Here is a 26,486-nt window from a genome sequence, read left to right as displayed (position 1 = left end):
CATTTCGCATCAGGGCGCGCCGCTCGAAGAGGGCGTACGTCACTATGCGCGTTCACAATTTCGAATTCCCGTAACACTTGCGTTTCATTGTGGATCGTTCCACGCAAAAGCGCGTATCCTTACGTAAACGACGCATTTTCTAGCGTGAAAAAAGGCGTCCCTAAATGTAACAGCAGCAAAAGAGAGCAAAGGGAGAGAGTACTGCGCTATGATCGTTTACTTACTTTCCGTTAGGAGGCATCTGGCTCGGCTTTAACAGTCGCGTTACTCTAAAGCGAAGAGAAACATCTTTTACACCTTTTCCGACTTTTGTGAGGAATCACGAGGAAGCCGACAACGTCCCTCCGGTTTTTGATGTAAGGGGCCTGAATTATTATCATTTTATCGGATGTGTATCAACGTCCATGGGCTGATGCGGCGGCCGTGGCAAGTCTCAGCTTCATCGATACCAACCGGCTCCGTACGAAGACTATAAAGTGAACGATTAAATTCGTCTCATCGCGGAAGATTTTCAACTTTGCGCATACGAGATCGTTCAGGACAATGCTGATATGAACAGTTATAGACGGAATGTGTGCTCAGTATAATGTGTTTTAGGCTTTTCCTTGGCATTTTCGAACATCAGCAGCATTAACACGGGACTAAATTGGCACAATCTTGATTATGAAGTGTTTTTAAAAGGCATAATTGATGCTTAAAAGCGCACATTTTCGTCCACTAGCCGGGGCTGATGAAATCAGCTGACCACCATTGAATTCATCACATTTGAAGATATATCCCGTAGTTTCCTGTCAATCTCATAAGCAGCGAACTTGTTGGATACCCAAATATTTGCTGGTGTGTCTGAGGAGTCCGGAATTTGAAGTACAGGTAGATCTCGGAGATGTCAGGCCGGCCTAGGACCACCTCATTCGCCGAGAGCTGCAAACCATTGCCGCAGCCTTCAGCCTTTGGGAACATGAAAGTCAGCCGTAAGTGACTGTTTCTCTTATCACAGTTGATATCATACATTTCCACAGCCGAACACAGTGAGTATAAAAACACCAAACGAGTTTGGATTAAATGTATCTAATATATGCTGTGTATAGTATGTGAGCATCTCTTATCTGATATGTATCGTAATGCTATTCTGGTTGTCAAGGGATGGGCCAGGTCCTGTCTCTTATCATCAGATCTGCTCATTGTAAATTCGTTTGCTGCATTGTGTACTGAGGAAATACCCAGCCTGGACATCACTGCACATCTAGTAGTTTTAAAGCAGGGACATTTCGGTGGTACAGCATCCCCTATCAGCAGTAAACCTATCATTGGTGGCTAATCTGTTTTGAGATTCTTTTAGTGGGAGGTTTTCTTTCTTAAGATTCATATTTTTGCTTGGAAGCTGCTCTTAGATATACATTGCCTTTAAATGTATGCATATTGCATACGCTTTTATACATACATGTGTGTTACTTCATTTGGCATCAAACAAAATTTACCTACAGACAACATTGTGGCATCCTTGAATAGGTTTTCATTTACAAATGTCTTCTCATACACCTATCTGGCATAGGCCATTTCCCTCTTCAATGTGTGTGATTGACGGGCCACACTCCTGGGCCCCAGCTCTGCTGGATCCCTAATTTCCTGCACTAATGATGTATATCTCACCACCTCGCTCCACAGTAAAGGAGGATCAGAAGACCGTCGGTGACTCACCTCTGACTCCTCTACTTTCCCGAATGTCTCCATTGCCCACCTAGTCATGTTTATTACTATAAGGGGACTTTATTTATGTCATTGTGGATCGAACATTTAGTCTGAGTGTTTGACTGACATTTGAACATTGGTGTGAAAAGCACCACAATGAAAAGCCAAGTTTGTTATTAATTTCTATTGATGTGTTTTTTTTGTCAGCCATCTACAGTGGAATGATGTTAAGCTTTATTCATCATATTAGGTAGTCTTGGTGTTTTAAGATCCTTGAAACTATTATGATTGCCAGGGTTGGTCTTCTAGAAAGACTTCCTCATTTGGTGTCAAACCAAAAAACGTGATGTTGTGGCCAGTAGGTAGCTTTTTATAGAGGTTAAAAAATTTATACGCGTCATATTTCACACCAAAACCAGAGGAGGAAATAAGAAATTAGGCCTAAATTGTTTTAAAAAGTGAAGCCTTATTTTCATCTATTTTTTGTACTGATTTAAATATAAAAACACATTATATATTACAGTAACAATGAGAATCGCCATTGAGAATATTTAGAATTACAAAAACGCTCAAAGGTAAAATGTCCGAAAACATCACAATAATGACAGCTGAGAGCTGGTAATTTTTATTGTTTATTGTCATCTGAACATGTTTTTACAAGATAAAATTACTTAGATTTTAGCAGTCATTATGAGATCTAAAAGGTTTGTAACACAGGCGTTGTGCATGTAGAAGATTAATGAATAGATTTCAGCAAGCATGCGGTCCTGTCGCTGTCTGATCAGCTGACTCCCAGCATCAGTCGTACCAGCTGACTCATACTGTTGCCATAGTAACGCCTAGACCCAAGGCAGCGTGACCTCCTCCGGGTGTGTCCTCATAAGGGGCTACACGTGTGTGAAATGAGCTCATTATGGTCATGATAAACCTGTGTACATACATGCTTGTCAGATTACGTGCATAATAGCAGCAGGCTCATAGCTGTGAACTTAGCTCATGGTAAAGAATGTACAGGGACAGTTCATTCAAATCTGAAAATTCTGTCATCGTTGACTCACGCTCATGTCATTTCATACCTGTAAAAATATTAATGATGTTCCGATGAACACAAAGAAAGATATGTTGAAGAATGTAAGCAATTTTCAATTCTGGGACATCATTGACTACTATAGAATTGAATGATAGTCAATGGTGCCCGAGAACTATTTGTTTTTTTCTTAATTCTTCAAAATATCTCATTATGTGTTCAACAGAACAAAAAAAGACAATATTATTTTTCCTATTATGGTAGTGGATGATGTCCCAGATCTGATTGCTAACATTCTTCGAAATATCCTCCTCTGTGTTCATTGGAACAAAGAAATGAATATGGGTTTGAAACAACCTGAGGGTGAGTAAATGATGACACATTTTTAACACACAGTTGTCAAACTCTTGTCCTGGAGGGCTACCATTTAGCTGAGTTTAATTCACTTTTCATTTGTAAAACAAGAAAGCAAAATGTGGGTTCATGACAGAGATTCAAAATGCACTAAAACGTAAAAAGTTTTATAAAAATACTTTTATACTTTTTTTATAAAAAGTATAAAAAAATCTATATTCTTATTTATAACTATAGATATTTTTACACATGCTTAGCCCTAAACAGTGGATATCAACCTTTTGTTGTTCAACAACCCATTTTCAATCACCAACAATAAACGAAGGCTTCCCTACTCACAATTTCTAATAAAATATTCTAAAGTGTAACTATTGCTTGTTTTTTCTTATTTTTAACACTTTTAAATAGAGATACCCTTATATCGGCCCTTATAATCAGTATCAGTCGATAAAAGCAATTTCTCACACTAACAGGTATCAGTTGATAGTTTAAAAACAGACGATCAGGGCCGATATATATTGTGTCAATCAAAGGACAGGAAAATGCAATGAATATTTTCTCTCTGTACATAGAAAATGTTAAGAAACGTCATTAAATAGTCATTTTATGAATTAATATCATTCAGAATCGGACATTTTTTAAGTTATCTCAAACACCGTGTCTACACCGGGCGTATCCAGTGTGGACTAAATGTAAATTATAATGGTTTCTTATGCATTCTATTGTTTCATCGTGCCACAATCCCATTTAATGATGATTTAAAATCCTTGGTTTATCTTGCTAAATGACTAGCGCAGTTGGTTTCTTAGCTGTATAGTGTCAGAAGTGATGGGTAAGAGGATCTTGATAAGTAATGGGCCATGACTCAATTCAAATTCCATGCAAGTTAAAGAGCAGAGATCTTTATTAGCTCATTACAGGAGTGTGCACACACCCTCTGACTCATCACAACTCACCGTGCTGAATGTGCACGATCTGCATTTATATTGATCACCTCACCTGGTCAACACCCGCACACACACAAGCCGATTGAATGTGATTATCAGACATACATTTTGCTTTGAAAAACTTCTATTACTGTAGTTAACAGTCTGTTCAACTTTAGAGACTTTCTAACACCGTTGATATTGTATTTCATTTTTCATCCTACATTAGTATAAAAATGTCGACATCTGGAAAATCTCTAATAGGGAAAGTTGCTAAATGCGATAGTATCAGTTGGGACTTTTAAAATGATTATTTTAACATGTTTGTTAAAATAATGCTGAGCCATGTAAACAGAAAACATGTACAGTTTTAGAAATCAATACACACAAAGAAGAAAAAGATATTTTCGATTTTAAATAGGCTTTGTAGTCATGGAGAATCCATCGCGTAGTATGACATTTATTTTAAAATATTTTCCATTTCAAGCTGTCAGGTGCTTGCAGAGAGATGGGAAGGTATGATGATGTGCGAAACGATGCGTGTTTTACTCATCCAGGTGAATGAAAATGTCTGTTCTTATACTGTCAAACACACCATCACACATCCATGCTCGCGGTAACACCTCTGTATCCTGCGACCATGTAAAAACTAGACCAGCATGCTGAATGGATTCACCAATGCATAAACTAGTTTTCTTATATTTCTGTCTTAAGGAGATAAAGACGGTGGCAAGGTCACAACCGTGGCCGCGACCCCCGGGCAGGGTCCCGACCGATCCCAGGAGGTCAGTTACACGGACACAAAAGTCATCGGAAACGGCTCGTTCGGCGTCGTGTATCAGGCAAAGCTTTGTGACACTGGTGAGCTGGTGGCCATTAAGAAGGTTCTGCAGGATAAAAGGTTTAAGGTAAGACTGGGTTACAAACCAAAACAAGTTCAAGATTCTGTTGTTGATAACACGGTTTGATGTTTGTTAACTAGGAGTTATGTAGAAATTGGTCATTGTTCCTTTCTTGTTTTGTTTCATGATAAAGTTGCTGGATTTCTTCTTCAGTTTTTGGGTTTATCAACAAAGCCCCAGTTTAATTTGCAACGTGATGTCAAAATAGACCGTTTTTATTAAAAAAGTATTTAGCCTCTATGTACTAGGCCCATTTTTTTATAAAGAATGCCCACTTTTCCCAATAAAACTCTCATGGATAAAAACAAGAAACATTTTTCTATCCTCAACGGTCACATTCCAGAAATAAAATGGATTGTTGAAATCCATTGCAAGTGCACCCAACAGTCTCCAGTCTTATTTTGACAATGTCTATTTCTTTCTCTTCCTTTTTTCTCTCTTTTTTATATTTACATATCAGAATCGTGAGTTACAGATTATGAGGAAATTGGATCACTGTAACATTGTTCGTCTGCGGTACTTCTTCTACTCCACTGGAGACAAAGTAAGTGTCGCTCAGCTCAAACTCGTATCTGTTCATTTTACTGAGACGTAGATTACAGAGAAATCTTAATTCTGTAATGCCATAATATAATGAGGACTTATTTAAGTACGGTAATTTTAACACTATGGCAGGTTTTGTTGATATTTAAGTACATGTTTAGGCAAACAGGCATCTGCCAGACAAACAGATACAGTATTTACAGCAGCAACGTTCATGCCCCTCAGCGTTAACTTGGAGATGGAATTTCTGCTAATCCTGTGATAGCTGTTGCCCCAGAGCCCACTGTCTGTCAAGACCTGTCACCACATCATGGACCATTGACAGCTCTCTAGAAAACTTTTGATTGATGGGTAGCCCGGTATAGAAGGATTAACTGTAACCAGGCCTATTTTTATGTATGACATGCACTGACTTCTGTGCCGTGTGTATAGAACAAGAGAAAGTGCAGACCTATGTAAGTCTTAGGATCATATAATGAGAACACAAAGCAGGTCTTATAAACTACAGAACACCGAAATCTACTGTAATAACTTACATTACTGCTTTCATTTTGAGAAAGAATATGGTGCTCTGGCACAGTATAACCTTACCTCCACCGCATGTTTATGATTGCATAGTTTTACGTCCGACTTTTACTCGACTTCGGGAAATAAAGTGTCGTCTGATGATGGGAAGTTCTGTGGTTGGAAAACAACCCAGGATTGGGAACCACGGTTGTCACACCTTTATTTATTAAAGTGATATTCGAAATACCACTTTTGTTGGACTTTTTTCGATCATCCAATAGATTAAATGAAGAAAACCAGAGTCCTTTTAAAACTGCATCATGAACCGGTAACTTAGCTCTACTGTGGTAGGCTTTGTTAGACCAGTTTTATTGCACTTATGCTTTTTGTAGTCCTTATGTTGTTCCAATTGCTTCCATTGTTACTTCATTTGGAAGTCGCTTTGGATAAAAGCGTCTGCTAAATGACTTAATCTCCTGTGTTGCATCCTCCAGTTTGGTAGGTGGCGCTATTACTAAAAAAGGGTTCGAGAATTGTAGTGTGACATTTCATGTTGTAAAAGATCAGAGAAACATGTAACGATACAAGAGACATATACTCAAGTTACTCAAAAATGTTTGTAATCGTTTTTTTGTGTATGTTGTGTGCATTCTTTTAAATATATTTGCTGTTTTTCGTCTCATTGTTACTGATATTTTTCCATGAAACAGAAACAGTCCACACACCAGAGATTCAGAATCAAATGTAATTCAACATATCAAGAGTTCATATCAAAGTTTTTCATCACTGTTTCTGAACAGATGTGTGTAAATTTATATTTTTTGCTTCGAAGAGTCGGTCATATTTTTAATGCAGCCGCGTTATTTTGTATTGTTGACATACTCTAATTATCTTCAAAGTTCAAGTGAATTTAAGTGACACAATTTATTGAATTCAACCCAAAATATTTAACCTTTTTAACTGCTGGATCAATAGTTGACTTATTGCACATAAAATGAGCGTGCATTAGATTATAATATTTTTTTAAAGCCTAGTACCAAATATGACATTTAGGGGCTGTTATTGGCATATCTTTATAAATAAGCATAGCGCGGGCCACATAATAAAAGCTTGTTACGTATTGAGTAATGTGGGTTCATCTTGGTTTCATTCTGTTGGTCTTCACAAACTGGTGGCTGGGCGTCAGAACTTTCCGTAAACCTTACGCACTCTGAAATGTCATGAGTCTGACCTCAAAGGGAAGCTCACATGCCGCCGCACCAGCGAGGGACTGCGGGTGTAAGGTTCCTCTCAGAATAGAGTTATTCTTATAGTGTAAGGGCAGTATTTGGTGACAGAATTAAAGTGACCGGATCAGAGCACAAATAATTGGATATTAATTGCTCATCCAAAATTGCAGATGGCACAAACTTTTTTTAACCTCATCGCATGTTAACCTGGATTTTATATAGCCTCGGTTTGTTTTTTCTATGTTTTTGTGGTTTTTGAGGATGTTAAAATCTGACTTTTGACTGAGTTTAGTTAGCCCTTTTTGTGTGTAGGGCTGTTTAACGATAAGTCTCTATTAATCACATCCTGAATAAAAGTTTGTTTACATTATATATGTCTGTATTCTGTGCATATTAATTTCGTATAATAAACACATGCATGTATATATTTAAGAAAAATACAAAATATAAAAATGTAAGTACATAAATAAAATAAACAATACATGCAAATGATTCCTAAATATATTCACACATGTATGTTGATGTGTATTTGTTTATAAACACAAAATAAATACACATATATTATATTTAAAAAAAAATGTATTGCGATTAATCGTTGAATTGTTGTGCGTCAGATGAATTTTGGCCCAAATTGAAGATTATGGTGGAACAACAGTGTTGATATTTCATTGAGCATGTTAAATTTAGTAACTTGTTGTGTTAACTGCTATAGCTACCCGAATAAAAGACTCAAGAGCATGAGATATTTTGTCGAAGACTTCTGAAGTCAGCTGCATTGCTCCCTTGAGTGCTGAGATTTGTTTTCATAGTGCCGCAAGAGCTCCTGTTAAATATGAACAGTGGAGACTGCGATGTAGGGTCATATTATTCGCGTTTGCTTACTGGCGTAAAGCACGTTTCTGGGCAAAGGCATGTGTGTCTGTCTTATAGACAGAGTAGTGGTGTTCTTACATGTAGATCCCTCCATTCCAACACCATGACATAGTGTCTGACTGCTGCGACCATGTCACAACTGCTTGACGGGATCAGTTATGTAACTCTGTCCAGACAGAACGCTCAATCATTTACATAGAGAGAATGTATCACCACACACACACCTGAAGCTTCAGAAGTCAATCAAAGTTCATGGATATTAGTTATCACAGTACTTTTTCATTAGAGGCAGTTTGCAGTACGCAAAGAAAACCAAGACGACCTGTAGAAAATATATGCTGTCATGTTGTGTCTTACATGTGACTCTGAATGTTCCAAAAAGCCCCAAAAAGCACATACATCTTTTATCAAAATCTCCCTAGAAAAATCTAGTTTTTAATGTTATTTATATGTTAATGTGGTGTTTTTAAGTGGTTAATGTGGTGTTTTCAACAACGAACCGTTTTGGTGTATGGTTCCCCCATGTAGTTGCAATTGTCTGTTTTAAATGTTGTAAATATTGGCGCTGTATAAGCTTCCATGTGGGCAGCGCAATACAAGTGAATTTGTTGACTAGGCAGAAACCATTGTTACATCATGTCTCTTCATAAACTGTGCATGTACGAAAGCACTCTTTTGGCTCCCGCGATTATTCTACTGGGCTATACTAATAGATCAAACTAGAATCTGAGGTAGTTATTAGCCGTTAGTGCATAGCATTCTAGCTACACAGCAGCTAACTTGCTAACTGTGCAGTCATCCAAAACACAACACATGGACGTGAATGTGTTTAGTAACCAACGCAAATCATTTTCTGTAGTTATACTATATTATATAATTTACAAGCATAACACTAAATTTGTGATAATGCTACGTAAGCTATTGAGACCCGGCAACATTACATTATCTCTAGTCTACCTTACTGTTATAAATTGTGGACCAGTAACTTTAGTGTGCCAAAAAGAGCCAAAGCACTCATAAGCCAAAAAGTACAGTACAGTAAGAAAAAATGTACAGCAGACTTTCAAATCAAGTAGCGTGAAGGCTAACATTAGGTCTCCATCCTTTTTGCAATTCGTTGCCTCTTGCAGCTCGCGTCGCCGAGTGTAAGTCTGTCAGATATTGATTCGTGTCCCATCACTCTCTCTCTTTTTCTCTTTGTTTTATTTGCTGGCTCTGCTATGGTGATAGTTTGGAGACTTGCATTGAACTAGATCGTTTCGCCTCATTGTTAGCTGTTGGCTAACTTCTCCCATGCTACGAGTAAAACTTGACGTATGCCGTAAAGCAGGGGATAGGCGGGGCTTGTACTGGCCCGAACACCAAAGTTACATGTGCAATTTCAGCTGAGAGGAGGCTGCTTAGGTAGCAGCGGCAGTAAAATTAGTCTAGGTAAAAGTTGACCTACTAATAAAATAATTTTAGAGACATTCATTTTAGGTCAAAAAATTGCTCGTAATCGCTTTAAGGTAAACTATGTAATTTGGGGCTAATTTGCTTCGTATTTAAATAAAAAATTGGAGTAACTGTATTTCATTAGGGCTACTTATAAATGGGTGGTAATCAAATGACATTAACATTCAAAAAGTATTTTTGATTACCATTATTATGTCATTTATTTCATTCAAACAATAATATAAACTGTAAACATCAATCTGTGATTCTCTGACTCTGACAATCTACAAAAACTGCAGTCATGCCTATAAATTTCACACACGAAACCGCTAAACCAACTCAAAACTCTATTGTTTACATGCCAAATCAGTATGTAGCGCTATACATAGTATGTATACTGCCACAATAATACACTAAAATCAAACAATAAGACTTTGAGCGTGTGCATAAACTGTGCGCTGGGGTGACGACATCATTGTTTAAAACATGTACACAACGGCTGTACAAACGAAAATGCAAGGGTGGCGTTTTTATATTAATCCACGCTGTGGCCCGGTTTCAAAAAGTAGCGGTTTCAGACTCTCAAAATGCCGGTTCCGTGTAGGCTAGACACTAATACGATACAAAATCTTTACGTATACAGCTTAACGTATCTCCGTGTGGATGGCCTCTAAATAACGCTGAGGTGTAGAATTACATTCAAGCTTTTTTCTTTTAATTTTCACCAGAAAAAATAGTTTAAATGTGTATTTTTTTTATGGTCAAAGATTAGTTTTAACTTAAAATTGATAATATTTTCGACCACAGGGGGACTTTAAGTAATCCAAATGAATCCAGTGGGTTAATAATACATGTATTTTAGAGTAATACGATGGATTTTGTGAGAGAAATGAATTCGTAATTCTAGTTTATTTAGCACTTCTGAGTCCTAAAATGATATATGGCAACAGACCAATTACTACAAATCTCATGAATCTCGCGAACGTCTTGAAATGAGCGTTTTCATGAACATTTTTATACATTATTAATTTATTTATTCACAATGTTCATTTGTAGACTTTTTACGCGTGTTCAACACACAGATTTTTTTTTTGTAAAGATTCAGAAAACAAGTGCATGAAAATTGTTTTTCATTTTTCAAAACACTGTCTCTTTAATTCTTAAGAGGTTTCATTTATTCTTCTGTTTCTTATCATCTTTTCTCTGTCACATACACAGAAGGATGAGGTTTATCTGAATCTGGTGATGGACTACGTTCCTGAGAACGTCTACAGAGTGGCTCGACACTACAGCAGAGCCAAGCAGCATCTGCCCATGGTTTATGTGAAGGTATCTTCTTTTGATAAATTCTCATATTAAAACCTATTTAAGAGAGCTTGGTTTTCTGTGCTGGTCCAGAATAGTTACTCCTCACTAGCTAGTGGAAAGTCACACTGCGTGAAACTTCTGCTGTGTTGAAGTCATTGTGTCTGTGTGTGTCTTTTCTCAGCTGTATATGTACCAGTTGTTTCGCAGCTTGGCGTACATTCACTCATACGGCATCTGTCATCGAGACATCAAGCCTCAGAACCTCCTGCTGGACCCAGAGACAGCCGTATTGAAGCTCTGTGACTTTGGAAGGTGTGATGGGGAAAGTTCTGAGGGATTTGATACGACTCCACAACATTTTCTTGTAGATAAATGTGATTCAGAAGTGGAAAATCTATTATCTTGATTTATCTAGCTTGTTGTTCTCACAGTCGATGGCATTTTGGTGCTTCTCTGTGAATACAAGCAATACATAGAAAAACACAGAAAGCTGTTGTTTGAATAAATAACAGATGTGGTGTCTTAATGGAATAGTTTATCTGGCGATGTTACGGCAATTTACCAGGATTCCAGTGTGAACGTGGGTATTTCACGTATCAAATCCAACCATCCGTCTGATGAAGCTTTGATCAAACTGATTACTTTTAGGTTTTGTTTCTCTTACAATAATCCGCTTGATAAACGTTCTTCAGCTGTTTGGCAGTGTATTGTTACTTCAGTGAAGATAATGTGTATTACATCACTTCTAATGATGATTACTGTTTTGCTATAAACTTGCCCCAAAGTCATTTCCCGTTATCTCTAATTCTCTTTCTCTGTCTCTCTCTGATTCTTGCAGTGCTAAGCAGCTGGTGCGTGGTGAGCCCAACGTTTCCTACATCTGCTCGCGCTACTACCGAGCCCCTGAGCTCATCTTTGGAGCAACAGACTACACTTCCAGCATAGGTACTGTCAGGGGTTAAATTGAGATTTGTTATGTGTCGAGGCTCTGTGGGGGCTTTCGAGGAGCGTATATGAAGCTTAAAATCGTATTTATTGACAAACTGTAAAAAATAGGTTGAGGGAGCACTTTGCTATGAACAATAAAATGCTGATCGAATTCATTGTGATGCCAACAGATTACAAAGCTGCATTTGATGAGAATAAAATATTTCTGTAGGCCTGTGCCCTTTCCTTGTGTCAATATCAAATATCTTCATTTATTGATGCACACTGAATTGTATTTGTGACCTGTCTATTTTCAGTACTTTTCTGTCAAAACTTCATACAACATTCAAAATGATTGAGATGAACCATTAAATTTTCCATTGTTGGTGCCACAGTTTTTGAAACAGCGGCAGCGTTGTTTACAAGTGCTCGTGCATGTGCAAGCTGCCAATTTGGATTTTTTTTCTAGTTGTTCAATCTCGTGTGATAAGACTAGTAGATAGTAGGCCTATGTGTGTGAGAAGGTGAGAGTATGGAGCTGCGCGTCCTGCACGGCTGGGTGATTGATGTTTCTCTTTGTCCTCGCGTCTGTCTCAGCTCAGCTCATAATTGACAAGTTTACAGACACAACATGAGCGCATTACTACCATTGGCTGTTTGCTGTGACAGATTTTTTTTGCCTGAGGACAAATTACTTGATATTTGAGACGTTTAAAACGAAATTAAAAGCGGAGGAGTTCAGAATACGCCATTTATCTGTTAATGTCCTGAGACAACGCTGAATCAATTCCAATCCGTTCACAACAAGAATGAACTGCACGCGAATGCTCTTGTTAAGTATGTGAAGTTATCTTTACATTGTGTTGTGAACATGATAAAAGTGTCACAATAAAATCATAATAGAACTTCTTTAGACGAGCCCTTTTGTTTTGCTTTAACACTATTAACAAAAAAATAGGCCTACTTTTTCATACGAAATGAAATGCACATTCTCTGTTGGTTCAAATGAATTCAGTACAATTTTTTTTCTGGTGTATTCAGAGTTTAACAGTCTCTTTATTTAGCACTTAAAGCGTCTCTGTAAGCTCTGCCTCTTTTCTAAAGATGAGAAGAACCAAACCACTGTCACCTGCAGTTAAATGCATGGAAAGGTAGTATTTACATTTAGTCATTTAGCAGACGCTTTTATCCAAAGCTACTTACAAAGAGTTTATGAAGCAATAAGTGATATGTCATACAGGAGCAATAATACCTTAGGTGCCTATACAAAGTTACTTGTTTCAACAAAAGTTAGACCACTACCTGTTGAGAGAAAGAGAGAGGGGTAGTGTTTTTTTTTCATTTGTCTGTCAAGTTTAATTATTAATAAAACTGCACATTGTAATTTATGTGAGTTAAGTCTATTTATAATCAATTTATTTGTAATACAGCTATTTTGGGGGAAAATCGCAATAATTGCATTGCAGGCTGATTTAAAGGGGTCATACGGCACGAACACGTGTTTTTCTGTGTCTTGGTGTTTTTTATAAGTTGCCCATGCATGTATTCGACAAGTCAAGTGCAAACATTAAAGTGTCGGAACAAAAGATGCATTCTATCTAAAAGCAAATGCTCAAACAGACCTGCCTGAAATGCCTTGTGTAACCACACCCCCACAAATCTACGTCACTTTGAGGTATGAGTTGACTAAGACCCAAGAGCCCACTGTATATGCAAGTCAACACTGTCAGTACAATTGCTTAGGAATCTGATGTTCCAAATATGGTAACAGTCGTTACATTTCCTTCACAAGCTTGCAGAATTCGACCAATCACTACGCACTGATTAACTGGCCAATCATAGCACACCTCGCTTTTCAGAGCGATGAGCTTTGTTAAAAATCTGCGCGTCTCAGAGAGGCGGGACAGAGAGGAGATACAAACATGCACACTATGTGGAAACTACAGCATTTTTTAACCTTAAATCGTGTATACACATTGCATTACATCTAAAACAAATGATAATATTCGTTTTAGCCGCGTCATATGACTCCTTTAAGATGTGTCCCTAAATGTTCTGCTAGCGCTCCTAAAAATGCCGGTCAAGGGCTATAGTGCTCCTAGTAAAAAAGTTAGTCTGGAGTCTTTCCAACTATACGGCACTTAAAGCAATAGGTTACACAAAAACTGGTTGGTTTGAATAGAGTAGAGCATGAAGCATCACAGATGTTCCAGGTTTGATTCCATATCTACTGAAACAATAAAAAGCCTGAATGTTGCCTGATGGTGCTTTGGATAATATGTCTGCTGAATGCGAAAGATGTAATGACACGTTTTCTTTGTTTGTATTCAGATATTTGGTCAGCTGGCTGCGTTCTGGCCGAGCTGCTATTGGGACAGCCTATATTTCCTGGTGATAGTGGCGTAGATCAGCTGGTTGAAATCATCAAGGTATGGAAGTGTGTGTGTTTCTGAAATGATTTATTAGTTAGAAAAGATCAAATGTGGGCAATAAAATGTATTTGTCGATTGCTTCGTGCCCAGAGTACATCACATAGAAATAGCTCTGTGACCTTTTCTTTGAGGTTGTATTCTACTCTGTTCTATGACTGTTTTATTTACAGAATAAACATGAACCCTGTAAATCTTTTCCTCCAGGTGTTGGGTACACCTACACGAGAACAGATCCGCGAGATGAACCCAAATTACACAGAGTTTAAGTTTCCACAAATTAAGGCACATCCATGGACTAAGGTTGGTGTACAGTACATAATTGTTGAAGTTTTGTAATTTTGTAGACTAGTTAACATATTATGTCTCTCTTAAACAAATGCTATATTGTTTATCGTACTGATGTCAGTCGCTTTGGCTAAAAGAGTCTGCTAATGGCCTAAATGTATATGCCATGTAAATGTATAATGTGTAGGTGTGTTAGGTTTGTTTGTGTGTAGTTTGTTTTTGTATTATGCAATACTATCCAATTGCATAAAAACATCTTCTAAACATCTTCCAAAATGCACAAATATATATACACACAGACAAACCTCTCTGTCTTGATCTAAGTCTTTTGAGTCTAATACTAAACTTTGGATTGGTATTATTTAAATCTAATTTGCCATTTCTTCAGGGATCACTTGTTATAATTTCTGATATGTGTCTGTTACACGTTATCAACGTATTTATGGTGGTTTAGTTCACTTAGTTAGACTACCTTGCAAGATATAAACAACACTGGTCCAGAAGCACAGTTTAAGTCTTTTTTATTTCATAAATATATATAATATTAATATAAAATATTTCATATTATTAGTTCATATAAAGCACATTTAGTTAATAGTTCATTGTGGACCCTAATCTAAAGTGTGACTGTCTTAAAGATGTTTGTTTAACATTATTCAGTCCTAAATATTGTGTTGGTTGTATATTGTTCTTAAATTTATGTGTTAAAATACTGAAAATGGAACAATGTTTATATTCTGGAAAACGGTCTCTACACAACAGGAAATGTTTAACGCCTAATGCAAGTATTGCTATGTTGTTGTGTGGTAGGTTTTCCGGCCACGCACCCCACCGGAGGCGATAGCTTTGTGTTCGCGGTTGTTGGAGTACACTCCCACGTCCCGGTTCACTCCTCTGGAAGCGTGTGCTCACACGTTCTTCGACGAGCTCCGAGAACCCACCCTAAAGCTTCCCAACGGGAGAGAAAGACCCGTGCTGTTTAATTTCACTACACAGGGTATGTTTTATACACACAAGCACAACAGGATATTCATTTTGTTTGAAACAACTTTTGCTTAAATAGTTGAAATGCTATAGGTATTTGCATAACACTGAGCGATAGTCGTTCTCGAAAGTATGTTCTTCAGCCCGGTCTGTTGAATTTGTTCCCCAGAGCTGTCCAGTAACCCCTCGCTGACTTCCATTCTCATCCCCACCCATGCTCAGAACCAGGTGGAAAACTCCGTTGCCTCGGCTGCAACAGGTCATTTCTCTCATAAATCCCAAGATGTGTCCATCAAGTTGTGTCGCCTCTTTCATGTGACTGAACGTCTCTCTGTTGTGTTCCAGGTGCCAACAGTGGCGATCGTGGTCTAAACGCCAACGCTGCCTCCGCCGTGCTCAATCCTTCAACTTGAACCACGCTCACCCGTCAAGGGGTTGATTTCATGCTGCTTTTTAACCACACCCACTCGCCGGAGTCTAGAGGGTTGCTAAACATAACAAAAAATCTCACATGATGGACATACCAATCAAACCTTCCCCCGGTCCTTTTTCATCCTTTTTTTGTTTTTATTATTATTTTTTATTTATTTGTTGTAAAGAACAGTAACGAGGGCTTGGAAACATCACCTCAGGACTATGAGTTGATGTTATACGATAATATATATCTCATATATAAGATATATGAGATACACACACACTCTTATAAACAGTTATACCTACAAATCTCTTTTCACATGTCTACTTTGACATTTTTTAAGGAAAATCTCTTCACGATCTCTGTTGCTATTTTGTAAGCGTAATAAATGTCGGCCCGTTCCTGTTGATATCACCGGCACCCGGCCAACAGGCACCAAGGTCTGTTTCGTATGACTGCTTTCAAAGCGATGTTACAGGCACGGGACCGGCCGGGTAGGGCCTAGACCTTCAGCTTCAAAAGCGGGATACCAGAAAGATGACCTCTGATTGGTCCAAACCAATAAACCAATCCCAGAGCAACTCTTCGGCACGGACAGATTCCCAGGTCTCGTGTACATTCAGTAGGCTCTGTGAAATAAATGTTAATGACTTCGGCCTTTCTCTCAGTTTCGGGCGGATTTGCGTGCTTAAATTGTGTGCTGCTGTGAACGTGTATCTTTCAAACCCTCCATTTCTTCTCTTCCACCTGCCTGTCTTTCCTACTTTACCTTGTATAGTCATGCTGTACTTCACAAACGTGCCGCCGCAGCACATACACATAATCTCGAAACATTTCCCGTGCGTGTGCGAGCATGCTGTACGTCTATAAATACTGTATATGCTGATTTTTGAAACGTTAGTGAGCTAAAAGAATAATAGCACGAATATGATAATCAGGATTAAAGACACAAACAGGTTTCCTTCTCATAGAGTTGACCCCAAATCCCAGCAACAATGAAGATGTCTTGAATTGTTCTTATGTTTTGACATTAGTAGGAAGGAGTGACTCTGAACCGATGAACTCGATAACCTTGTGGACTGTTTAAATGCATTCAACAAAAAAAGAAAAACCAAGATGTCTTGAACGCTTTCTCCAGAGCACCTTTCCATCCGGTTCTTTTAGGTCGTCTTCATCGTTCTCTTTAGCGCTCCCTTGTGTATGTGCAAGTGTATAGCACTTTTTTTTCTCATTATGATTTTAAATCGGCACCAAAACAACTTCAGGCTCTTTCTGTATCTCCCAACAGTGCCATTTACCCAACATCGTTCGCCTTTTCTGAGCCCTGCAAATTTGTTTTACATTTCTTCTTCAAAAAAACTGTAAATGCCAGACGTTCACATATTGTATGAATATTGAATGTGATATTGTATGAACGTGTTACCTTTATAAGTATAGTATTAAAATATGAATTTGTTTGAATGATCTGTGCTTGGCTGATAGAAAGAATCTTCTGAGCTCTGGCTCATGTAAAGCTGACCGCTGACGATTTTGTTCTTCTTTTTTATACTTGAGAACGATTTTTGTCTTATCAGTCCTCTTATTGGAAGACTTTGTATGGCTTTTAAACATCACTGGTTATCTCTTTTAGGGATGTTGATGGGATTTTTTTATTTGACTTCTTTTTATTCTTTTAAAGGAGAAGGGAAAACGGAGTCATACATCCACAGTATTAACTCATTTTAGGCAATAATTGTTTCTTTGTTTTGTTTTTTCAGCTGTAAAACACTTAAAGGGAGTGCTGTCATGTAGCACCGTAAATGTGTTTGAAGTATACACATTGCGTCACGTTTCCTCAGCACAGTTTATTTAACAGTTTAGAAGTTACAAGATGCGCAAACGTACAATAAAAGGGAAATATAAATACTCATACGCGTATGGTTCACAGCTGTTTGTAGCTGCGAGAGTCAGCAATGAAGAAAATAACGTAAACATTGCTATTACTTGAATGTCTAGAACTTTTGTTTCACAAATACCGTTTTGTTTGTTTGTTTGTTTGTTCTATTTAAGGTATATGCTAGACGTCTCTTGTACATACTCAATGTGCATTCTGTCTTCTTAATGTTCACTGAAGTAGTCACCCGGTACTGTACTGCATTGAATAAAGTAGGTTAGCCTTTACACCATCAAAACTGTTTCTTCATTGCTAAACGTCCGTTTTCTTGATGAATAAGGGTACCAAAGACAAAAGAAGTACGTTTTGAAATTGCAAATTCTTGGATGAAATGTGTCCTTTTCTTATAATGACTTGTCAAGTTTATTTTTGCTTAAAGGGATAATTCACCCCAAAAAAATGCATGATAATTCTCAAATCATTTATTTGCCCTCAAGTTGTTCCAAACCAGTATAACTTTTTTCCCTGATAAACACGGAGAATGATATTTTGAAAAATATTAGCAATTTTCAGTTCTGGCACATCACTGACTACCATGAAAAATTTAAATGGTAGTCAAAGGATTGTTTGCTTTCATTAAGTCTTCATAAAGTATCACATTTTGTGTTTAACAGAACAAAAGAAAACATATGATACTAAGGTAATGGACACATGGTTTGGAACAACACTCAAAAAAAAGACTATTGGGGGTTGTTTGTTTAACTTAATCAATATAGTTTTATCTTACATATTTTTATGTGTTTCTTGTTCAAACCCAATTTAAATGTGTAATACTGACCTAAATAGGCGACTCTTTGACATAACTTATTCTATTTGTGTTGGGACAACCTGAATCATTTTCGTTGTTAGTGTTTACTGTTATTCTGTAATGTTGAAATACATAGGATTTATTGTTGTCTATGATTTTTGAGGGGTTACCATAGTGGTGAACGGTAAAGGTTTAACCAGCACGTTTTTGGACGAGCACATCAATGCCATTTTTGCTTGTAGGCAAATTTGTACTCTGCAAAGGATCATGCAACTATCTTGTGTTTCCTGCTAGCACCATACATTACATCTTGCTTACATCACTGAAGCATTAAAATTTAATTGGCTCAACACAAATTAATTACATTCATATGAAATAAAATAAGTGTATGAACTTAAATTGGGTGAATTGTGCGGACACGTAAATCTTAAAATAGAATAAATCAATTCAATTGTGTGGATATCCAACCACAAATCTTTTGACTTGAGGTCAATGGTGATTACATTGTTGTTTCTTAATTTAATATTTAATAGATTTTACATGCAGAAATTACATAGCTTAACATTTTCTTCATAGCTGTATATGTAAGATAGGTATTTTTTTAAAATCTTAAGTTAACAATAAAAAAGAACCATGCAAGGATTTATGTTGATCATCAATTTTCTTTTCTTTTTTCTGGAGAAAACAGCAAGTTTACCAAGCAAACACAAGTGAAGCAACATTATAAATGTTGCAGACAAACAATGACTCAAATGAATGCTGCATGACCTTGGTACTGTTTTTTTATACGAAAATATTTTACACCAGACATTGTATATTTGTTAACAATGTCTTTGTGAAGAACTGAAACATTTTCACAAAGCAGCTAGTTACAAATCTGAACAAGAATTCAGATTTGGGGGAGACAATAATGCCCCAGTGTTTGTTCTTAATATCTTTTCAGATGTCCTTCAAAATAAAAGCTTACAAACGATTTTACCTATAATTAACATATTTTTCATTTAAAAAAAATGTTTTTGATATTTTTGTTAACTATTTAAGTCAATCTAAACTGTAAAAATATTTCACAGAAGAAAAAACAGCATATTTTAAGAATCGCTCTGCTAGTATATGCACTCACACGTTCAACATAAGAAAGATACAACAAGAGACAAATATTTCAACCTCCCATTGAAAGTGTCTCGTGTCCACAGAGCTCAATTCCATCCTGCTGGTAAGTCTGATATTTATTAACTTGTCTTGCTTATTCAATTCTTTTTACTAACATTATCTAATAGACGTTTATAGTTGTTCAGTTTGTACATTCTTATCATTCCAGTAAAAAACCAACGTATTTTTTATCCACAGAACTGTGAATCCTTAAGAGAGACAATGAAGTTGTTTTTCGCTGTTTGTCTGGGTATAGTTTTCGCCCGTGGTAAGCCTGCCTGCACATTTTTTTAAATTGCTTTAAATTATAGTTAAATCAAATTTTGTATTGTTTACATTTTGTCTTTCTGTCCCCCAGACCTTTTTCACATTTCTTTCATGGTACAGGCGTTAAAATGCAACCTGTGTGTTTCTGGAGGGATTTTAGACCGTTGCACTCCATCAGTGCAGACTTGCCCTCCAAACATAAAGACCTGTGGAAACGTCAAGTTCAACGTTAGTTTAATAAGTGAGTTTCGTCATTATTTAGAACTGGAGCACTCTATAAAATAAAGGTTAATAAATCTCATCAGTCGTGTTGTAAGGTTCCTTGCACAACAAGTCAATTCTTTCTAGTGCAAAAATGTTCTTCAGACCATTAAAAAATTAAAGAAAATGTTTTGTTTTAAAATGTTTGAATAAAATGGTTCCTATGGCGTCACTGCAAATAGCAATTTTAGCCTAGTTTTTTTAAGCGAGAAAATCGAGAACTCATTTCTAGAATGGCAGTTCTCAGTGGCACCATTCTGGCCATTAAATTACTCATTCGACCCATTCAAACAATGCAGCCAACAAATGTATAAACCAATAACTTTCTTTGCAGATTCTCCTTCGTTCCGTTCCTGCATGAAGAGATCGTTATGCTGGAAATTCATGCAAATGGCGAACGTGTCGGCGGTCTGCTGCACTACTGACCTCTGCAACTGACCAAATAGCCTATACTCATCTCATCAAAAGGAAGTTTATCTAAAAACAACACACCAATAACACGATTATAAATTGAAGGGATTTTAATTGTTTCCATACAGAGATGGTGGACTGGACAGTGGCTGCAATTAACATTTTGTCAATCGTGCGTTTATACGATCAAAATTACATGCGACATGTTATTTTTTGGGACAACATTAACGATGACTGATTTACATAAAGCTTAAATTTAACTATAAACTTTCAGTGGAACGATTTGTACTCTTGCACACATTTTCAGTAGATCGATCTCCCTGCAGCTGACACAAATGTGACAAATAATTAGTAACAATAATATAAAACTAATTTTCACATGGCAATCCGGAAATTAAACTTTCTGACAAACCAATCTGTTCATATATCGGTCACGAATAGCGTTTTTTAAGAACTTGTCTAACCGTGTATGTCCCTTGTTGCGTTTCTTCTTGTTATATTGAAGCTCTCAATACCCTAAATAAACACCAGAAGTACAACAATGTAACTGTGAGCTGCCTCCTTGCAGACACAATGGTGATACCACAACTTTGGTAAGCGTGAAGATAAATAAATAGCCTAATGAGTTATAGTTTAATACAACTAGTAATAAGAATAAAAATAGGCCTTATATACTTTAGAATGTAGCCTAAGAAGCCTATGCCACTGTTCAAATACACTTTCAATGTCAGAAAGGTTTTGATGGTGCCATCTACTGGACAGAAATAAACGCCTGCATGATAAAAGTTGGTTCTCTTAGTTTTGAGTATGATCACCCCTTTTAGCACTCCACTATAATTAAAAAAAGTTATGTAAACAGTAGTGACGTTAAAAGTACATCGAATTTAACGAACCAGTTAAGCGGTGTATCTTAAAACACGGCAAGAACTTTTCTAACATCCACTCCCGCATACGCTTTATCACTTGCTTTTAACGTTAAACGGAGTAAAATGATAACATATTTTCTTTATTTGTATTTTAATGACAAATGTAGGTTTTCATTTATGTTGTTTATGTTATATGTTGTTTTAAGAAATATCCCCTTTAAGCGATCCTTTACAACTTATAGCTTGTTCTTTATGACTACGCTGTACTCAATGAAGAATTATTTTCTTAGCAATTTCCTTTTTGCAATTATTACAGCACCCTATGTCTTACTTTTTTTAACAATTTTTTCACCTTTTTTTGTTTTTATAGGCCTATATGATTTAATAATGTGTAAAATATGACACTTTCTGGAGACCATGTTGTGGAATAATTTATGTAAAATAATTTTCTTGGTTATAGATAGGCTACCAATGTGACAGGGCAATTTAATAAACCTCTTTATATAAAAAATCTTTGGAAACTTCAATAATGATTCACAATTCTATAGACCAGTTTCGACGGGGTCCAGGTTAATAAATTTTCCGATAATTATATAAAATTACGATTTATCACTGTCAAATTGGTCTATGTTACAATGTTATGCGTCCCAGTTTCCAAATGAGTTTTTCATTAGGAATAAATGGTGTGGAAAGAAAACGAAAAGAAAATGTTACATTTAAGAAAGAATATTTTTTATTTTGTTACTAATAAATATTTGGTCTTTCAAGGCACTTCCAACATAAGGCCAATAAGTACTTCTTCGTCATGGGACGGATAAACTCAGCTGAAATTGATCTTAAAACAGTTTACACGTCTACCTGCTCTACAAGAGCACGTAAATATACAACAGGGAATAAAAAACTAAAACATACAGGAGTTTACTTTCCGTTCTTTTTCCTTTCTGAGGGATGATTTCGAGATTTACGGACTCGATAATTATGAAATGTAACAGATGAAACAGGCAATACTTTGCATTACAGTTCTTTTGTTACAAATAGGCCTATTGCATAAAAGTCAACTTATTTACTAATGTAACCTTTTATTCAGAGTATTACATAATAATTAGTATTACTAAAAATTTAGTTAGGATATGTACTTTTAGAGTAACATAAACACTGTAATTTAAAGTATCACCAAAAGACTGCCCTTTGATTTTCCTCTGTTACACTGGGGTAGGTTATATTTGCCAGCATGGTGGACATAATTTAAGGTCTCTAAAAGCATTCCGACTTTGGAAGAAGCCATCAGGTAAAAGTTTTTAGGATAAATAATACATCCCATAAGACACAGGTCCGCTGAATAGTCCCGGCATCGGTAAAGGCCGTGGGAAAGAGGCTGGTGGTCCATACAGAGATGATGGCGATCCCAGAGGGAACGGCAGCGCGAACGGTGCCAGAATGGGTTTTGATGCGCATTTGTACTTTTCCAGCTCGGCCTCCTGGAGTCTCTTGGCCTTCGCCCTCCTGTTTTGGAACCAGATCTTGACCTGAGTCTCGGTGAGGTTGAGGGAGTTAGAGAACTCGGCACGTTCGGCGATGGAGAGGTACTGTTTCTGTCGGAACTTGCGCTCGAGGGAGAGCAGCTGGGAGGTGCTGAAGGGCGTGCGGGGCTTTCTGTTTGTCTTGTGCTTGCGTAAGGGGCACGGCGGGCTCGGGTGACCTGGAAAACATGAGGGGAAAATCGTTCAGTTTATTCGAAACATCTCTGTGTTTGCATGCATTTTCCCTACGTCTTTATTTTAAGGTTTCCATCAATTTTCTTTCTTGCGTTTTGTCGCATGTTAAACTAAACTTAACTTGGAACTAAAACCAGAGAAACCTTTTTTACGTTTTTGGGTTCAACTACAAAAGCAGAACACAACAAAAGGAAATAATTAAAACATAAAGCATTAGCCTGTAGATTTTTTTGCAACAAAAGTTGCAATATATAAACATTGTTATCAGTTAAGCTTCTGTGCGTGCATATCAATTAATACTTCTAATATTGTAGCCTATAATGAATTATATAATAAACTATATTTATCAGGCTATATTATAGACAAGACATGTAGAATGGCTTACATTAGATCGAGTTGAAAACAAAGGTGTGTAAATCCAAAAAGGGGTTAACAGCAAGTTAATTGTTGTTGCTTTGAATGTTTACGCTCTTAAAAACAATTATTATTTAAATTAAATGCTTTCAAATACTTACGAGAGGGAGACGCAAAAGATGACGAGTTTAACCAAGTGCTCTGTTCCTTATCGCTCAATTCTTCACTTTCATCCTGTAAGCTGTCCGACGCATTTGACAAACTGTCCACAGAAACTTTCGTTTTCTCCACAAAGTAAGTCCGTATTAGGTCCGGTCCCAGTCTCTGGGGGAAAGGTTGCTGGAGAACCGGAGAGCACACAACCTGGCAGGTTGACTTTCGCCATCAGGGATTCGACACTGAACGGCAAGCAGTTCTTCTTGATTTTATGTCCCGTGTCAGTGGTCATATCTTTCGGCTTTTGACTTTCCTCGCCTTCCGAGTCCGTTTTCTCGTGCGCTGTCGTTTCACGGGCAACGGGTCCCTTTGGAGAATTCATCGTAAACCATTAGCCGCAAGTTGTTGCTTAAACGGTCACGTCTCAACAACTTCTAATAGACTGTCCTGAGCCGCCTCAGTGCACTTATAAGAGTATACAAACTGCGGTCCGCCAATCAGCGCGTCCGCTTGACCAGGTGACTTCCGAAAGCCTCGATCTGATTGGTGGCCAACTTCCTAAAGGGGACGTTCGGACCAATCACGAAGAAACCCTCAGAAGTCATGTGGTCAGGTTGACACCGAGACATCAAGGGGATATCGAGAAAAATGAGTACTTAATCGCGGATGTCTTGCTGAGATGATGTATAGACGGCCTCGGGGCGCTTGACTCTTTGGGGCACAAAGTAGACCAATTTTAGCCCAATTAAACAGTGGGGAAGCTCTCAAAGTATCTGTATCCGACTGTTAAGAAGCCATTGAAAAGACACAATGGATTTATTCCGCACCGAAACTTTTGTCAGAGGAGTTCACAGCACACACGAAAATCGGACTGTCTTGTTCACAAAGTCAATTTGTGCAGGTAAAATAAATAAATAAAATAAATCATCTAGACGTATGCCTTTTTAAAAGAATAATTATTGTAGGCTATAGTGTATTCATATTAAAACACAGTTCGTTTAAATAGCAGTCATGTAGGAAAAAGCAAAATAAACTCTTACCATTAGTCGTAGGAAAACATTTCCGAACTATATGGAAACTATTCACGGTTCCTTTATTGAGAAAAGCTTTTGTGAAGGCAGAAATTGATTCGAAAGGGCTGTAAGTTACACAATACTCAGGCAATTTAAGGCATGTCACGGGCTTTTAAGGTTACAAAAGGCTCAGCTGAGAAGCGAGCGCAGTTTTCTTCTCTCTCATTTAGAGAGCCAGACGAGCTGCGTTTTGCGAGGCGCCAGTGACGGTGGGATCAAAAGCGAAGGTACCTCGAGGAGGAAAAGGCAACAGTTTAACTCCACTTAACCAATTGTCCTCGAAATATGTAGTCCTGCAATAGCTGCGAGGCCCAACGGTGACGTCAAGAACATGAACTATTACTTTTCCAAAGCACAACAGAAAAGTGCTCACGGCAAGTTTGAAAAAAAACTCGCTTATCTTTTCAAAACAACACATGCATGGACACAGTAAAACAAGCAACCACAACAACAGTATAACCACAAAATTAACATGAATATTAAAAACATTATTATTAATAGCCAATTATGATTATTATTAGTACTATTGTTATAATATTATTGTTATTATTATTATAAACTGCTGTTAAAACAACAAATGATTAATTAATCATACAATTTATGATTGTGTCGTTTATTTTGAAACTCAATGAGTTAAATTAAATTGACGTTTGATCATTAATCAGACAAATAATCACGGGGTGGAAAATTCTCTTTGACTTTTGCAGCCGACTGTTTATTGCACATTCTTGGCGGCACCTTGAACCGATTTGGCAGACGGTCTCAGACACTAATATTCTCTAAAAGCCAAGGGGGCTTCCCTTTACGAGTGACAGATCTGTCATGTTGGATATCATATCAAACTGGTGTCCCTGCACCCAAGCCAACAATTCATATAATGGAAATCTATTATAGGCTACTTTTTAATATCGGGGAATTCATGTTAGGTTGGGATAGTTGTACAGACCGAAACGTTATCTTATCCAGTTAGATTAGATTTATTTTGCGTATTGCATGATGCTTGATTGATTTTAGATGCAAAATTCACATCTTTCACAAAGTTTACATAAAGTTTCCCATCTTGTAACAAAATGCAACCGTTTACCTTTATATCGAATCCAAATACGTATTTGTGTGTTTACTGTGCACCAAGGCGTTTACATTTTCCAATATGCAAACCCACTGATACCAACACACGACCCTCGACGTTATGACAAAGGGATGTGGTTTCTATCAACAGTCTCTCTCAAGGTCGGACTTCTGCGGGCTGCGTAATTTATATAGCCAATAACAGCTCTTTTCACATGGAGTCACTTCCAATCATTTTCAAGCTTGGTTGAAACCACTCAGTCAGTTCATAAAACCAGAGGCCAAGTCAAATTTAGCAGCATCGGAGCAGCGCTCAACCAACTTTTAATGTTGGTCGTTTTGTGCTCGACATTCCAAGAATTCTTAGTCTATTCGTGTATTTATGAGTCCATATATATATATCTGTTTTCACTAATCATCCATTCAGACCACAAACATCTTCTCTGTTGAAACACATGCGTTTTAATTAATGACACACTTCAGTCCCTTTAATGTCACACAGACCAATAAAAGTTAGGGCACATTTATTAAAGATGATTTTAATATGAAGATATTTAAAGTAACATGACATTTTTTATTTAAAATAACGAAATTATAAATGTTCTTTTGGTTACTTGCATTACTAGATTGTATTTTAGAAGCACTGTGAA

At 37.2% G+C, this 26,486-nt stretch overlaps 2 protein-coding genes across 2 annotated transcripts; one reads left to right on the top strand and one right to left on the bottom strand.

The window, feature by feature from the left end:
• Positions 1-83: 83 nt before the first annotated feature.
• Positions 84-17,299, top strand: gsk3bb (glycogen synthase kinase 3 beta, genome duplicate b). Its single transcript, XM_056731200.1, has 11 exons — positions 84-971; positions 4,711-4,904; positions 5,359-5,442; positions 10,703-10,813; positions 10,974-11,104; positions 11,631-11,737; positions 14,051-14,148; positions 14,356-14,451; positions 15,247-15,433; positions 15,590-15,679; positions 15,766-17,299. The coding sequence occupies exons 1-11, from the start codon at positions 884-886 to the stop codon at positions 15,831-15,833; spliced, it is 1,254 nt and encodes a 417-aa protein (XP_056587178.1). The 5' UTR covers positions 84-883; the 3' UTR covers positions 15,834-17,299.
• A 4,881-nt stretch (positions 17,300-22,180) lies between these two features.
• On the bottom strand, positions 22,181-24,156 carry msx1b (muscle segment homeobox 1b). The gene is given in 3 exon segments (XM_056763017.1): positions 22,181-23,169; positions 23,701-23,917; positions 23,919-24,156. Coding segments are annotated over 3 exon segments (777 nt in total). The 5' UTR covers positions 24,078-24,156; the 3' UTR covers positions 22,181-22,768.
• Between the last annotated feature and the right edge of the window lie 2,330 nt (positions 24,157-26,486).

Source organism: Triplophysa dalaica, chromosome 2, assembly GCF_015846415.1.
Source record: "Triplophysa dalaica isolate WHDGS20190420 chromosome 2, ASM1584641v1, whole genome shotgun sequence".
NCBI lineage: Eukaryota > Metazoa > Chordata > Actinopteri > Cypriniformes > Nemacheilidae > Triplophysa > Triplophysa dalaica.
The sequence above is the reverse complement of the archived record's forward strand: the minus strand, read 5'-3'. Positions and strand labels throughout refer to the sequence as shown.

What these genes read in the sequence shown, in the direction of transcription:
- gsk3bb (XM_056731200.1), top strand. Translation starts at nt 884, where the DNA reads ATGTCAGGCCGGCCTAGGACCACCTCATTCGCCGAGAGCTGCAAACCA. An exon ending in AAGCTCTGTGACTTTGGAAG is followed by an intron (nt 11,105 to 11,630) that starts GTGTGATGGGGA and finishes TGATTCTTGCAG; the next exon opens with TGCTAAGCAGCTGGTGCGTG. An exon ending in AGCTGGTTGAAATCATCAAG is followed by an intron (nt 14,149 to 14,355) that starts GTATGGAAGTGT and finishes CTTTTCCTCCAG; the next exon opens with GTGTTGGGTACACCTACACG.